Here is a 14,366-nt window from a genome sequence, read left to right as displayed (position 1 = left end):
AAAGGCTTCTTTTCTACCCCTCTACTTCTGTCCTCATCGTTCAGTTGCTGTTACCAAAAGTTTGATAATCAAGGGAACTAAAATATTTGAGCAGCAGCTTTTCAATAATACTCCTAAATTTTACCCTAAGAATTATGTGCTTTTGAAAAAGAATAGATTTATATAGTGTCTAGATTTACTGATAAGTTTAGATAGAACAGGGTTAACTGTCTTGCCTAATGGGTTCTCCTTGTACATAATAAGGCTATTTGTCATACCCTTGATAACCTAACCTTTGTTAACTGCTGAGAAACTATCAACAGAGAATGCAGATGCTCTGTTGTAACCGGGATACCTTCTTGCAGCTCCTGCGTTATCCATTACTGAATTGCTAAACAAAAAGAAAAAAAAAGAAAGTGTAAAGAAGGAATTGTTTAAACTAATGATCAGAATTAAATGGCGTTTAATAACAAAGTAAAAAAAAAAAAGTTTAGAAATTAGAAAATAAGACATATCTTATTTCCTACTTTAAATATGATAACACTGCCAGAAGGGTAATGAAACTTATTTTTATAAGTAGTGTTTCCACAGTATTTTTCATGTCCTTGTTTACATTGCATGCTTCAAATTCAAGTAAACCATTAATACTTTAGCAAGAAGAGCACATATTTATACATTTTAAAAATTTTATATTCATTACATTATTTTCTTTAATTCTTTCTTTGCTGCAAATCTTCCTTGGATGGATTAATTGAAGACAGAATCATAGAATTATAGAATGGTTTGGGTTGGAAAGGACCTTAAGATCATCTAGTTCCAACCCCCCTGCCGTGGACAGGGACCATGTCAACCAAGACTCTGTCCAGCCTGGCTTGAACGCTGCAAAGTATGGAGTTTTTTTTTTAATTTTGGGACACTTTAATTGTGGTATTTTATTTTTTTATTCATTAACTTTTAAAAGCAAGTTAGTTACAAATCAGGAATTTAAAAGTATTGTGATTGCAGTATATTCTGTGGCATCTCTATAGGTAGCATAGCACTCATAAGCAAAAGAATTGGTAGATACACAAACTTGAAAATGGTAGTTTGTGGTGACAAAGACCATAGTCATCTTTTCATATTACACATACTGTGTTCCTAGCTGTGGTTAAAAGACAGTTGTAGACTCCTTCCTAATGGTGGCAAGCAACAGCTTCTATCTTTTCCAAAAGTATAAAGGAGTATCCAAAAGACTACACAAATTCTTCTGGCTATTGTGTGGCATTGAAGCTTCTCTCTAGCTCTGGCAAAAGCAGGAAGAAATCACAGCACTCCATAAGCAAAAAGGATTGTGTGTTTGTTGGAATAGTGCAAAGACATGGAGAGAGAGGACATTTTGGCTAGTTTGGAGGCTAAAGCCCTCTTTGCCTCCACCAGCCCTGTTAAGTGACACCTGCAAGACTGTACAGATATAACATTTAGCAGCCATTCCTTTTGCAGCTAAACACTATGAAAGTAGTTGACTTCATAAGAAAAAGTTTACTCTTTCTTTCCTCTTTGAGATGCTTTTTGTATAGCAAGGCAGACTTTACCTGTTAAATGTTGTGTTGAGATTATGTATTACCATTTATGTTCAGCTGTGAATTTCACAGAGTTAAATTATTAAGGTATATCAGTTTAATCAGTAGCCTTATAGGCTGCTAAATCTGAAAACAAGTAAGTGCAGTTTAATTTGGAGATTCTCCCTTTTATTTGTATCTGAGAAGGGTAATCTCTTAATGTTTTATAACATTAAGTATTTCAGAACTTGAATTTATTAAGACTTTATGGCTTATTTGATTATAAATGTTTGTAACTTAAGTATATCATTTTGGGGGTTGAGTTTGGATTGCTGCTTGAAGGAAATGTAGAATTCTGAGTTAAAGCTAAGGTGTAAAAGTCAGATGTTTGCAACTCTGAAGTGCTTCTCAGAAAAGCTGTCTTCTCTCCTGTGCAAAAGTATAAAAGCAGTTTATTTGGGTTTATTTAGGTGTTCATTAATAAAATAAATTTGAATAATATTTGGCTCTTACTAAAGTAGCAGGAATAGTTTCATTAATGTTTGGATGAGATGATCTTTCAAGGTCAATTCCCACCTAGGCTGTTATCAGACACAACATATAAAATTATTGGAGCAAGTAAAAGTATTTTTAGTGACAAAATTTTCAAAATAACTTGTCATATTTCCCAAGAAGTACAGAAGAAGGTTTGAGTTCACAAACCTTGATGGTAATTAATGAGTCTAGAAGGAAATGGTGATGCTAGAAAAGATAGAAGGGCTTATACTCTCAGCTGCAGTGAGGAACCTCCATCAAGTCCAGACACACAAGCCAGTACTCTCTATGGGATTTAACAAAATAGTATGTCTCTTTCAAAAGTGAACAACTGGCTTCTTTTTTTAAAGTAAAGATTAGATCTTTCTGTACTTTGTGTGTATCAGCCTGTGGACTGGAGAGTATGGCTGGGATGGATGTCTAAAAATGTGCTTTGGATGTGAAGGAACTGAACCTTCTAAAATTTGGATGACTTGCTGAATTTTCATTCGGTTTTAAGTCTGCTTAAATCCATTTTAAGCTACTGGTTTGCTTTATTTTCTGTATTTTCTAAATAATACATAAAATAAATTCTACCTCACAATTCAGCTGTCATGCAAATAAAGTGGTGATAACACCTGTAGTGTGTGGATACAAAATGGAGCCATAGCAAAATATGTCTTACGCTCTTAATAAAACAAATTAACTGCATGAACTTTTGAAGTTAGAAAGTGTTGTCTCTTTCTGGTTTTTTGGTTTGGTTTGGTTTTTTTTTGATCTTGATTGTTGTAGCAGTTGTCTGTATGAAATTTTTCAGTAATAGAAAGTCAGCTGTTCCTTGGAATAACAGTAAGGTAGGTCTTTGTCAGTTATAGATTAGTGCTGTGCTGTGGTGCTTTCTACTTTAAATTGATACATTAAATCATTAATCTTCTAGATGGAGATAAGCCTGATGTAATTAAGTTATCTTAATCCCTAGAGATTTTAGCTTTCACTAAATGCCTGAGCACTGGACTACTTGTCATGAAACAATCACAACTGTTTATAATGTCAACTTTATTCTTAGAGGGTTAGTTTTTTTAATTCTGTGACACTTTTTTTCTATATTATGCTTTCAGAGTGCTACATCTGCTTGTATTTATTTTTAATACAGCTGTTAGAGACATGTAGAAAAGTATTAAAATGTGTTACCAAACTATTTCTTCTTACCAACAGTGATATGAACAGTGCTTACGGGAGGCTGCTTCTGTCCATTCAGAGGGTCATTTACCAGGAAGGGTTTGATGGCTCTGATCCCCAGGTACTGAAGACCATCATATTCTTCTGTAATCCTGTAACTAATGTAGTTTTCTGAACTTTCAAGGGTGGTACAAGAAGGTCTTGGACAAAATAACAAAGAATAAACCGTTTCTAAGCACTGCAAGAATAAAGAAGTAAAATAATTATAGTGTGTGCTTCATATTTTAATATGCTTTGGGAGTTACCTGTTACAGATGCGAGACCATGCAAGGAAGAACTGTAAGTTAACATTAGTAAAATGCATGTTCTATGCAATTAGCTAATAAATGGATTGCCAAGTATAATCTAATTAAGCAAAACACATTTTCCTGTACAGTTATTTTTTTTCCCAGACTACAGCTTTAGCAATAATACGTTTAAGACTATTGAGATTGAACATTTAATCTTAAACTTTCAGTTCTTTTCAATGTTATTTTAACTGGAGTGGAGTGAATATTTTAATGAATTAAATGGTATGCATCTTTATGTAGCAAGTATTGAAACACAAGTAAAGAAATAAGAATGCTATTTCAACTTACAAATCAAAACAGCTAACCAGACTTCTAATATTCTCTGTACTTTTCATAAATCGTACTGTGGGTAATCAAAACCATTTTAAACGTAACAACATAGGCTGAAAGCCCTTTTATAATTTGAGCAGAGCCCTATCATTCTTTGTCATATTCAGTAATATGTGAGTTCTTTGGAGTTAATGGAAATAAAATAATAAATTATATATATTGGTGCTTAATTGACAGGTAAATTTTCTTTATTGTACAATAGCAGTGTTCCTACAATAGAAGTTTGGTAGTATAGGTGCGGGAGATCCTCACTGTGCACTATAGTTGAATATCTTAGAAATAATTTTGGGGGGAAGATAATGTTGGAATGGATGTTTCTGTGTCTAACAGTATGTTTTAGAAACATTACCTGCACATAACACTTATATGTAAATTTAGGTTGTTGGTGCTCAGTGTTTAGTCTCTGCTGAGCTTTATGGGAGAGCTTGCCTTTGCTTTCGTGGCAGTGCCAGTCTGGAGAAGTAAATTGGTCCCTGACAGACACCTCTCCCCCCACCGTGCTGTGGTAGCCATGGCAACAGGTATGTCATCCCACCATACGGCTCTGCCTGCAGAGATGCTTCTCCTGCAAAGTGACAGGTCCTGTGGAAGCCTGAGAGCTGCAAAGAGCAGTACTGAGTGAAACAAACACCCTGCCAACCTTCAGCCTGCAAACCACCACATACTGAAGAGATCAGGCTAATGTTTCTTATTTTTATTTGTCTATTCCTGAATATTTTTTTTACAAGTAAAAGAAAATGAAGGCTGGTCAGAGCCAGTATTTTTTTGTTTTTTGCTTGCAAGCAAAACCATCCTGGATAGCTATTTTCTGTAGCTGTTATTTGTTGTTTAAAAATTTCTTACAAGTATTAATAAAGCAGGAACAGTACTGATCAATTTAACACTGATCAATTTAAAAGTGTATGTTCACTAAATTACGTATGTAAGATTCTGAGGTGTAGTTTTAAAAAGTAGAAAAAGAGTCCCTTTTCAGGCCAGTTTATCCATCTAGAATAACATTAGCGCTCACCTCATTGTTTCTGTTTCAAGAGGACGAATATGCATTTTCAATGCATGTGATTTTTCAATGCATATGATATTTTCATTTTGCATATGATATTTCAATGCATATGATTTCCTGGAGTGGTTTCTGTTACTCTCTTTTAAGATTCCTTTTTTTTCCCCATGCATCATATTTCTTTCTACACTCAAATTTTGCACATTTAGAAGCAGAATATAATACTTCTTGAAGATACATCCAGAGTTAAATGTTGTTATGGCCCAGAACATACCTCGGATCTTTTTATCTTATAAATCTGAGAAATTCACCTCTCTGCTTACTGAGCATTCAGCAGTACTTTTTAAGTAGCCAGATAGGAAGACGGTAGAGTAAGGACCAGCCTGTACTCCTCTGGATCTGAGTCCTCTCCAAGCTTCTGAGAAGTTTATTCTTACATGCTCTTCCCACCCCCAAACAGTGATCTCCCTTTTGGGTGGGTCCTGCTGCGGTAGCTTTCAGGAAGTTCAGAGAAAACTGCAAAGGCCAACATGTAGCAAAAGGTACTGAATTTTCTAGAGGTTTATTTACTGACTTTAATGGCTCTTTTAAGATCCATTAATCACTGTCTATGATTGACAAAAGCTGATGCCATTAAAGCTTCATTTTATTGTGAAGTGTAATCCTTCCAAAATCTCTAAATTGTGGAGGTCTAGAAATGTGTTGCCTCTTGGATTAGGATTCCTATGAAAAGTCTAACCTGACTGGTAAAGTTTTTAGATATTTTTGGCTAATTTCACGCTAGTAGGCCTATAATACTCAGACTTGCTGCTACTTTTGATCAGTATTTGGAGAGGAGCCTGAGGAAAAGTGAGCAGAAGGTGGCTCACCCCAGTTCTCAGAGGTTTGACACAATTAGGAAAATCAGTGAAAACTGCTGTTAGAGGCTTAGTAGACCACTGATAAAAACAGGCATCTCTGGAACCTAGCAATATGAGTTAATGTTAGTTTTATACAACTGTTTGCTGTTTGCCGTTGTAGATTTATATTTCTTAACTATCCTGCATGACTTTGAGGGCTTTTGGACAATAAATGCTGTTACAGGTATTAAGCTACAGAAAAGTTTGGTTGAAGTTAACCAAAGTACCGACTTGTTTCTTCACACAGACAGCCAAGATCTATCTGGAAATGTGTGGTTTGAATGACTAACCTAAAAATACGAGCGTCAGTTTTACCTCCTTTCTAAAAGCTCCTAGTAACACTTTGCTGCTGATCATTAATTTTAATTCTTCACAAATTGAGCACAGTTTGAAGTCATACGGGAGAGCACTTGTTTGAGAATATTTTGGGGGTTTCATGCATGTTTGACAACAGAACTTTCCTAGGCAATTCTATGTCCTTAACATTTCTTTGGTATGCTTTGAAGCTCAAGTTGGGTGACTTTGAATGATAACATTGGGAGGAGACTGGTTCTTTGTTCACCTGGAGTTGGGAATTTTAATTCTCCATAATCAGAATTCTTGCTGCCAAAGCAAACATTTTTACAAAAATTGCATGAAAAAGGTTAAAAAAACAAACAAAAAAAAACCCAACCAAATTTCCAAGCTAATGTCAGTAAAAAGATGTAGTGGCATATCTAAAAAAAGTGTTATCCTACTCTTTACCATAGACTTATTGTTATAGAATATTAGACTTGGGTTTTTCTTATATTTCAGTTATGGAATAAGCTGTTGGGCCTGACAATTATACCAGTAGAAATTCTGTTACTGGCCAAAATAAATACATTTGATATCTGGTGTTTGAATAGCTATGTCTTTTACAACTCTTACAATTTAATATTGTGAAACAAGCATCTCTTATCCTTTGTCCAGTAAGAGAACTGATACTTTGTTTCGGTGTTGTAATGTATGTTCTTAAGAAAAAACGTTTTTCTCATTAAAAAAGTTTCTGTAAGACTTACGTATATTTGCTCTGAAATTCTGAAATCCCAGAACACTTTCTCTGCATGGTCAATATAAATTATAACTGAATAAAGCTGTTTTCTTAAATGCCTGATACTGTACTATGGCTTAAGAACACATCAAGAAATGTGTGAATCTGCCCTGATTAAAAGTCACTAAAGAATACTGGTCTAGCTTCTATTTTCCCTATTCTTTTTACAACTCTGAACATCCAAGCCTAACAAATATCATACAGAGAAGTCAGATTGTGTCATATTATCCTGTGCTGTTTTCCTGATCTTCATACAGTAGTGTAAAAAGTTAACTTTACCTAAGTAAAGCCTAAAAGCCTGCAAAGCCCAAGAGTAAGGAGTCCACCAGAGTTAAAATATATATCACTTTCACAAAGATTGTGAACGAATTGGCAGATCAGCTCACTGTGTAAGCCGCAAGAGTGGGATGAATGCAGAGCCATATGGTAGTAGCTGTGTTTCACAACTCAAGCTCTGTCTACCCAATATAGAAAAGGAAGTATTTGTAAGAGTAGTCTCTTGTTTTGTCCAGATCTTTCCTCTGGATGTCCAGAGCAGCTGTGCAATATTTTGTGCTTGAGAGTGACTGTTCATTCCAGCTGGTGGAAATGAACATCTACTATTTATCACTGTAATAAAAGTACCCAGAAGCTTTTATTTATCAAAACTAGTATTTATATATATGTGTGTGTGTGTATATTATAAAATTTTAAAAAGCCTTTAATTATGACCCCTGAATTCTAGAGATGAATTTTTGATAATCTTGTACAGGAAGTCTTTCAACAAGAACGTCTCAGCCTTTGATAGTAAATATACCTAAAATCCTTCTCAAAGATCACCAGGAAGGGTCACATCAAATAAGCAGAAGTGGGATTTGTCATCATCTGAAATGAGAGATAACATTTATTTGCATAAACAAATTATAACTGGTTTTATAACCTGCCCCTTCAGAAAAAAGGACCTCTGCATCTTTTGGCTGCTCTTCTGCCAGCTACTCAGGGCAGCAGACAGTCTTAGGCAGGTAACACAAGTGGCTGTTTAGAATTTTACATGTCAAAACACCTTATATTCTAGTACCTAGTAGCTAACTAAAGCAGCTCCACACTCATGTCAAGGACTTTCAGAAAGGTGTGGTCCTTAAGAGACGATCTGCTGATGTCTCAGACATCAGCATCAAACTGGGTTTCCCCATAGCTGTGGGTAAACCTTCCTGCAGTAGTTGGAAGGAATTAACAGGAATATAGATGATACTTAAAGACATCTAAAATAGTGAAAGGGGCATACACCGGTGAGATAGACCACTGACCTTGTTCATGTAGAAGTAGCAGAAGTGAAACTGAAGCCAGGCGAATAGTCAGGATGCGAAAGTAACACAGTGGAAAGTTGAAAATAGAGAGAAAAGTTGTGTTTTGATTAATCTCAGGCCTTTCCAGCAGACTATTTAGAACTGGGAGAAAATATTCTTTAGCATGTTTTTTAAGGAGGAGAGAAAGGACATGAAAAATCACAGTATTAATGGATTTTGTGTCAGAATATGCTGACATTTAGCAGCTTAAAATATGCTGGTTAGTAGTTTGGTATTTCTGAATCTTACACTTGTATTTGCTTAGCTGGCATAGTATGATATCCAGTCAGTGAATAAAATGCCATTCCATTTGTAATTTTTATAAGATCATAGGAGATTAAGCTATGATTACATAAACTGTGTTGTTATTATGGATATGAATTCTATGCATTGTATTTTTTAAATACGTTACATGAAATTTTATTCTTAGTGTGTAAAAAAAATCACAAGTGGCTTTTGTTTTGTTTTTTTTCCCAATAGAAAAAACAAAAGAATATTTTGCGGATAGGAATTCAGAGTCTGGGCTCTTTGTTGTGGGGAGATGACATTTGTTGCAGTGATACTCCTGAAGATACTCATAGCCTTACAAAATTCCTGTATGTTCTCCGTGGCCTCCTCAGAAAATCTTTGTCAGCCTGTATCATTACAATACCCACTCACCTTATCGAGGTAGGAATGCTCTCTTTGCTATATTTCATAGCTGACACATCAGCTAGCAAGAATGGGAAGTTGATGGTAAGAAAATAAATGCATTTTGGACATTTTGGAAACTCATTTTGTTCAAAGAGCTGTTAAAATGTGACTTTGCTGTAGTGTTTATATACTTTTGTGGGACAGCATGCTGCAACATCTGTAAAGACCTAAGCATAAAACCGTCTTAGATAGTTATGCCTTACGTGGGTCTTAGTAATTTTCTCAAAACTAGCAAAATTTCAGAAACTGTAGAAAATTAAAGAGAATTCTGGTAATCCAGATTTTTTTTTTTTTTTTTTGCCTACAAGACATTTTCAGTCCAGTGTATTCATCTGTCATGCTCCTTATGATGATGTGCAATCTTGTTTTTAAAGCCAGGAATTGAAAGATACAGGTTTCCACTTTAATTCTAATAACCCCATTTACTGGCACCAGGAGCAAACGAGTTATGTTATCAGTAATTTTCCCAACTGCAAAATCAGGATCTGCTAATAGCACCTATCCTGAGAGTATATGGACACTTAAATATATCTTCTGGAAATAAATGTATTTACTAAACCAAAAAATGTCAATAAGGTTTGAGGGTTTTTTGGTTTTGGGGGGGGGGGGTTTATCTGCAAGTGGTAATGTAACTTACAAAAGCAAAATTATTATTCACAATGACTAGAGAACCTATAATTTTACATACTAATTTGATTTCACTATAGTAAAAAAAGTGCTGGATAAAACCTCTTATTATGCAAAGTGTTTTCATGGTAGATGAATTTATCATTAGATTAAATCCTATCTCGGGAAAGTACATACCACTTACTTACGTATATTGCGTTTTGTAAAGGTGTTTGAATACCTGCAAATGTTATTTTTCTAGATACCTGATGCACTTACTCCTTAGAAAATATAGAAACTTGATTTTCTAATTTTACCATTGCAATCAAAAGTGTATGAATATTCCTCTTGCAGTGCAGACCTCTGTCTCCTTACTCAGTTATTTTTAAACATCAGATGGCAGTTTGCCTTCAAAGAGATTGACAGTAAAATTTAGTGTAATTAATAGAATTTGTGAATGTAAAACTGGCACCTTTCTTTTTACATGTTGGACTTACCTGTCCATAATTGGGATGTACAATCAGTTTCATTGTACTCTTTTTTTTTATAAATTATGTTGATAAACTGTATGATCATATTTTAGAGAAATGCTGAAGCATCTCTAAGAAACAAACTGAAGGACAAAGATTTTAGCAGCTGGGAGGCTGCCTTTGGGTTTGTGATTTAAATTCCTTATAAATTGATTGGAATGGAGTTAAGATTGATAATATGTCTGATTTTTTACATAACCGATTTTTTAATTTTCACAGAATTGCTTTACAGTAACTGCTAGACTATACTGAGTAAAAAACAGCAAAGAAACATTATTCCCAGAATCTTTGCTTAGCAGCCTAGAACAAATGAGAGCATTTAATTTTTCTGAAATTATTAAACTTCATGTATCCTTCTTTATCCACTAAACTATGGAAAAAACTGTCATTAGGAGGAGCAAAGCTGCTGAGGGTTCCTTATACCACACATTACTCAGTTCCCAGAGCCCTGCTGTGTAGTTGTTCCACTCTCCAAGAAGCCTGTTAAAGAGCCCCTGAGAGCATGTGTACAGCCCTCCATGTTAATAGTTAATTGGTGAGGATGGCAAGATGAGAGGACAGCCGAACATGTGGTCTCTCAGGCTCAAGCCGTAGACAGACCTTTAGTTATAATAACAGCAGCTGCTCACATTCTCACAACCCAGCTACTCTCCATTCTGTTGCTGAGGTTTCTTGCTGGATTAAAAAAGTAATGAAAATATCATTTCTTTCCAAGAGAGTAAGAGAGAGGGTTTTGGGGTTTCATCTGCATTTCTGTATATGTATATAATTTGATCAGAGTAAGTTCTAGCATACACTCTGTAGAATCTTAAAGTCAGTGCCCTGAAAACATAGAAAAATACACACTATTTTTCTGAATATGTAGTAAATTCCATGTTTATTCCCTAAACTACTATTTCTGTATTTTCTGTTATCTTTTACTTCCCAGCTATATTAACTAGGTGGTCTGCAAGTAAATTCTTCACATGAATAATTGCCATACAAATAAATATAAGTTCAAAATCAGAATTAAATCAAGGGGTTGGCTGACTAAGATGTACAGAAAAATAGGGGGGTTTTACCTCCTTTGTCTTGAAAAACTAGATTTTCAGTAGTCACTCGTACCGTGTCTTGTCTGTGCCAGCTCTCAGTGCTAGTTACTCCGGTGAAAAAGAAACAAAACTCACAACTGGTAGTACTGGTTTTCAACAGGGACAGTATCTTTCCAAACCAGACTAGTTAATTTTTTTATATGTAGTATATGAATAATGCAGATACAGATAGATAGACACAGATATGGAATGTATGTATATATAGCTCGAGATTGGTTTCTTCTGCATATTTTCCCAAATATTTTCAGTCTTGTACTGTGACAGTGAGTTTCACAAATTAAATCTACCTTGTTTCTTTCTTTTTCAGAAAGTTTAATTTTGCCTTTTCATAAATTCTATCTTTGTTCTTGGCTGATGAGATGATAACATGAGGCTCGGCTCAGGAGGGTCCCTATTTTATCTTTTCTGTATTCAGATTGTTTTGTAATTTTTCTCATGCTACTTCCTAAATCTGTTTTTAAGCAGTCACTTTTCTTTTAATTACATTTTACTTTGTTGCAGTAATGTAATACAATAATGCTGTTATTGTTTGTTCACTTTTTATACATTTTAGTGTCTGCTTTGTCTCTTTGATGACCACTGAACATTAAAAAGTGATTTTGTTCTTGATGCTTTTCCCCTCTGTGGTACACGTCCACCAATGTAGCTCTTTCGTTATGCCAGTTATTCATTTTCATTGATTTAGTAACTTTGAATTGCATTTATCCAAAGATGTTGCTCATTCACCCAGTTTGATGGGACACTGAATGTCTTCACAGTCTTCTGTAAGGCTATATTTTGGTAAAATATACAAATTTACAAAGAAATCTGTTTGTGTACAGAGGTTTTTTTTTTCAGGATAATTTAAAGAAATTGTAGTCCACTAAAGAATACAGATTCTTTGTGTTTTATTGATGAAACTTGTAGTGCAAGCAGTGCATGAACAAAAAAGAAAATTCTCTTTTCTCAACCACAAAAATAGGCATATATTATTCTCGAAGAGGATTCCAAGAAAATGGCACTAAAAACTTACTCAATTATAAATTTTATTCAGATGATGTGTGACAAGTTTTCCTTGATTGATATTTTCTACCGATTGAACATACTCTTATCTTACACTGTCTGTCAGATAATAAATATTGAGATACTTATGAGTATGATTAAAATAGTTGATGGAAGGTTATTTTTCAAGTCTTTTTACTGCTTCTTCAAAATGCATTGTGCCTATGAAATCAGATGGTGCATTTGAAAAGGGAAAATTACTTCTATTTTTTAAATTTAGCATTTATCAAGGAAGACAGACTGAAGAGGGATTTAATTTGTTGTTACACTTTCCAAATATAAGGAATATTCTAAAACCAAGTAAGGACTCTTTATCTGTATGTCGATAATCTGTGCTTTTTTAGTACCTAATTTAAAAAAAAAAAAAAACATTTTGTGCAAGGGACTGTCACTTAAAGGACTTCAATGTCACTGTTTTATACTTGCAAAAGCCCTAAATTAGAATTTGAAGTCTTTTCCTAATGTATTTTCTTCTTTTTCTTTTTACTGGAAATCATTAAGAAATCCAGAAACATCTTCCTCCCAAAATACTAACAAATAACTTCATAATTTTGTTCCTGTTCTTCCCAATTTTGTATCACTTAATTAATATTTTTTAGAGTAGATTATTCTTTTCACTGGGAGAAAGTGTAACACTTTTATTAAAGCCATCCTTTATTTTGAACTTGAAGCTGTATTTATTACTGGTAAGGACTAACAACCATATTAGTCAGCATGTACCAAGGGAAATTAGTTGACTAACGAAAAGTCAATATGAATAAGTCCTGTTACAGAACCGGTCCTGAGAGTCTAAAGTTCTGTTTAGCAAGGTATTTTCATTATTTCATCCAGTATGTTAAAAAATTCATTTCCTACAATATTAATGTTTTGATGCCTTGTATTCACTGAATATTACTGTATGTTGTGGTGTAGAAAAATTCAGAAACAAACCTTTTCACATCCATAGGCTTTTGTGTTTACACTGAGTAATTTAGCAGCTAAACCTGAAGTCAAGCGATTGAGTGCTTTAGAATCCATTGGTAATATAGGATTATAAGATATGAACTTCTAAAGCTTATAAATTTCTCACAGTTTGAAATCTTTACTTCTAAGACAAGAACGAAGAATGATTGCTTGCCTTAGAACTAACGTCTGAAAGTTCAAAAGTGTAAAATGCTGAACACCCTTCAAATGTATTTGTGTATTCAAATGTATTTGATAAGGTAGCCACTGACACAAATATATATTGAAATCAAATATGTAGTTGTTATATCATAGTTAAGCAAGCTTTCAGAATTTTCTGCAAAGTAGAAAAAAAAACTGATGAAATGGGATATTGGTATTGTTTAACTTGCTTTTTAATGTTGCACATTGGTTTTTTGTTATGTGAGAAATATAGTTTAACAACTATGCAGAGAAATACTGAGAGTCATGAATTTTGTGACAGGTGTTCTTGGCTATCCACATAGTTTTTCATATCTGAATATTCTGGTTTGTATATTCTAGACATTCACAAAAGCATCTTTTAAATTATAATTAAGTAGGAAGCTCAGAGAAGTATACAATTTAAATTTTAAATTGGAGAACAGTAAGTATTTTTTTTTCAATTTCTATTGTCCTTGATAGTATTTGCTAATAAATTTGCAAGAGAAATAGAAATATTTTGTTGCTTCATAAAATGAGTTTATGGTTGCCAATAGGCTGTATTCTGGCTCTGCCACTTGTGATTCGGTAAGAAGTACCCATTTCAAAACTAAATACAGTATACACCCGAAGCATGTGTTTATACTCACATTTTAGTTGTCTTTTGACAAACTTAGTCATATTATGATGGACTGTCACATTGTATGTTAAAATTGCATGCCAAAAACAGCCTTCTCATTTTAATAAATGTTATGTTTAGAAGGATACTGTATACACTTCCTTATCACCATCTCTTCAACACATTGTCTCTTAATAGAAAAAAAAACTTTTCTAAAATGAATACATTAAACTTTAAGATCTAATGAGTATATGCAGCATTACAATTTTGTTTTGCATTTTACGTATATAATCTGAAAATACACCTATGAAAACTTTAAAAAATTAGGTAAGATTTAGAACTAAATCTTTCAACTGCAATATTAGACCTAAACAGTTAAATATCCCATCACAGTATGGAGATAGTCATCTGTTCAAGCATATGGAATCTTTTGGCTACTGGACTAAGTAGTTAATATAATGCCCAGTGTCCAGACATGGACA

The 14,366-nt window shown here is 34.0% G+C and overlaps 1 protein-coding gene across 12 annotated transcripts in view; it reads left to right on the top strand.

The window, feature by feature from the left end:
• The window catches only part of ELP4 (elongator acetyltransferase complex subunit 4), a 147,448-nt gene that overhangs the window by 38,504 nt on the left and 94,578 nt on the right, over positions 1-14,366 (top strand). For all 12 annotated transcript variants that reach the window (XR_010613556.1, XR_010613555.1, XR_010613557.1 and 9 more), the window contains exons 6-7: positions 3,246-3,330; positions 8,663-8,851. Coding sequence is in view for 9 of the 12 variants with exons in the window: in XM_065683267.1 (XP_065539339.1) it covers positions 3,246-3,330; positions 8,663-8,851 (274 nt within the window). In the remaining 3 variants the exon portion in view is untranslated. The remainder of the gene's footprint in view (positions 1-3,245; positions 3,331-8,662; positions 8,852-14,366) is intronic.

Source organism: Lathamus discolor, chromosome 6 (assembly GCF_037157495.1).
Source record: "Lathamus discolor isolate bLatDis1 chromosome 6, bLatDis1.hap1, whole genome shotgun sequence".
Classification (NCBI taxonomy): domain Eukaryota; kingdom Metazoa; phylum Chordata; class Aves; order Psittaciformes; family Psittacidae; genus Lathamus; species Lathamus discolor.
Note: the sequence above shows the minus strand (reverse complement) of the source record. Positions and strands in the feature narration are given on the sequence as shown.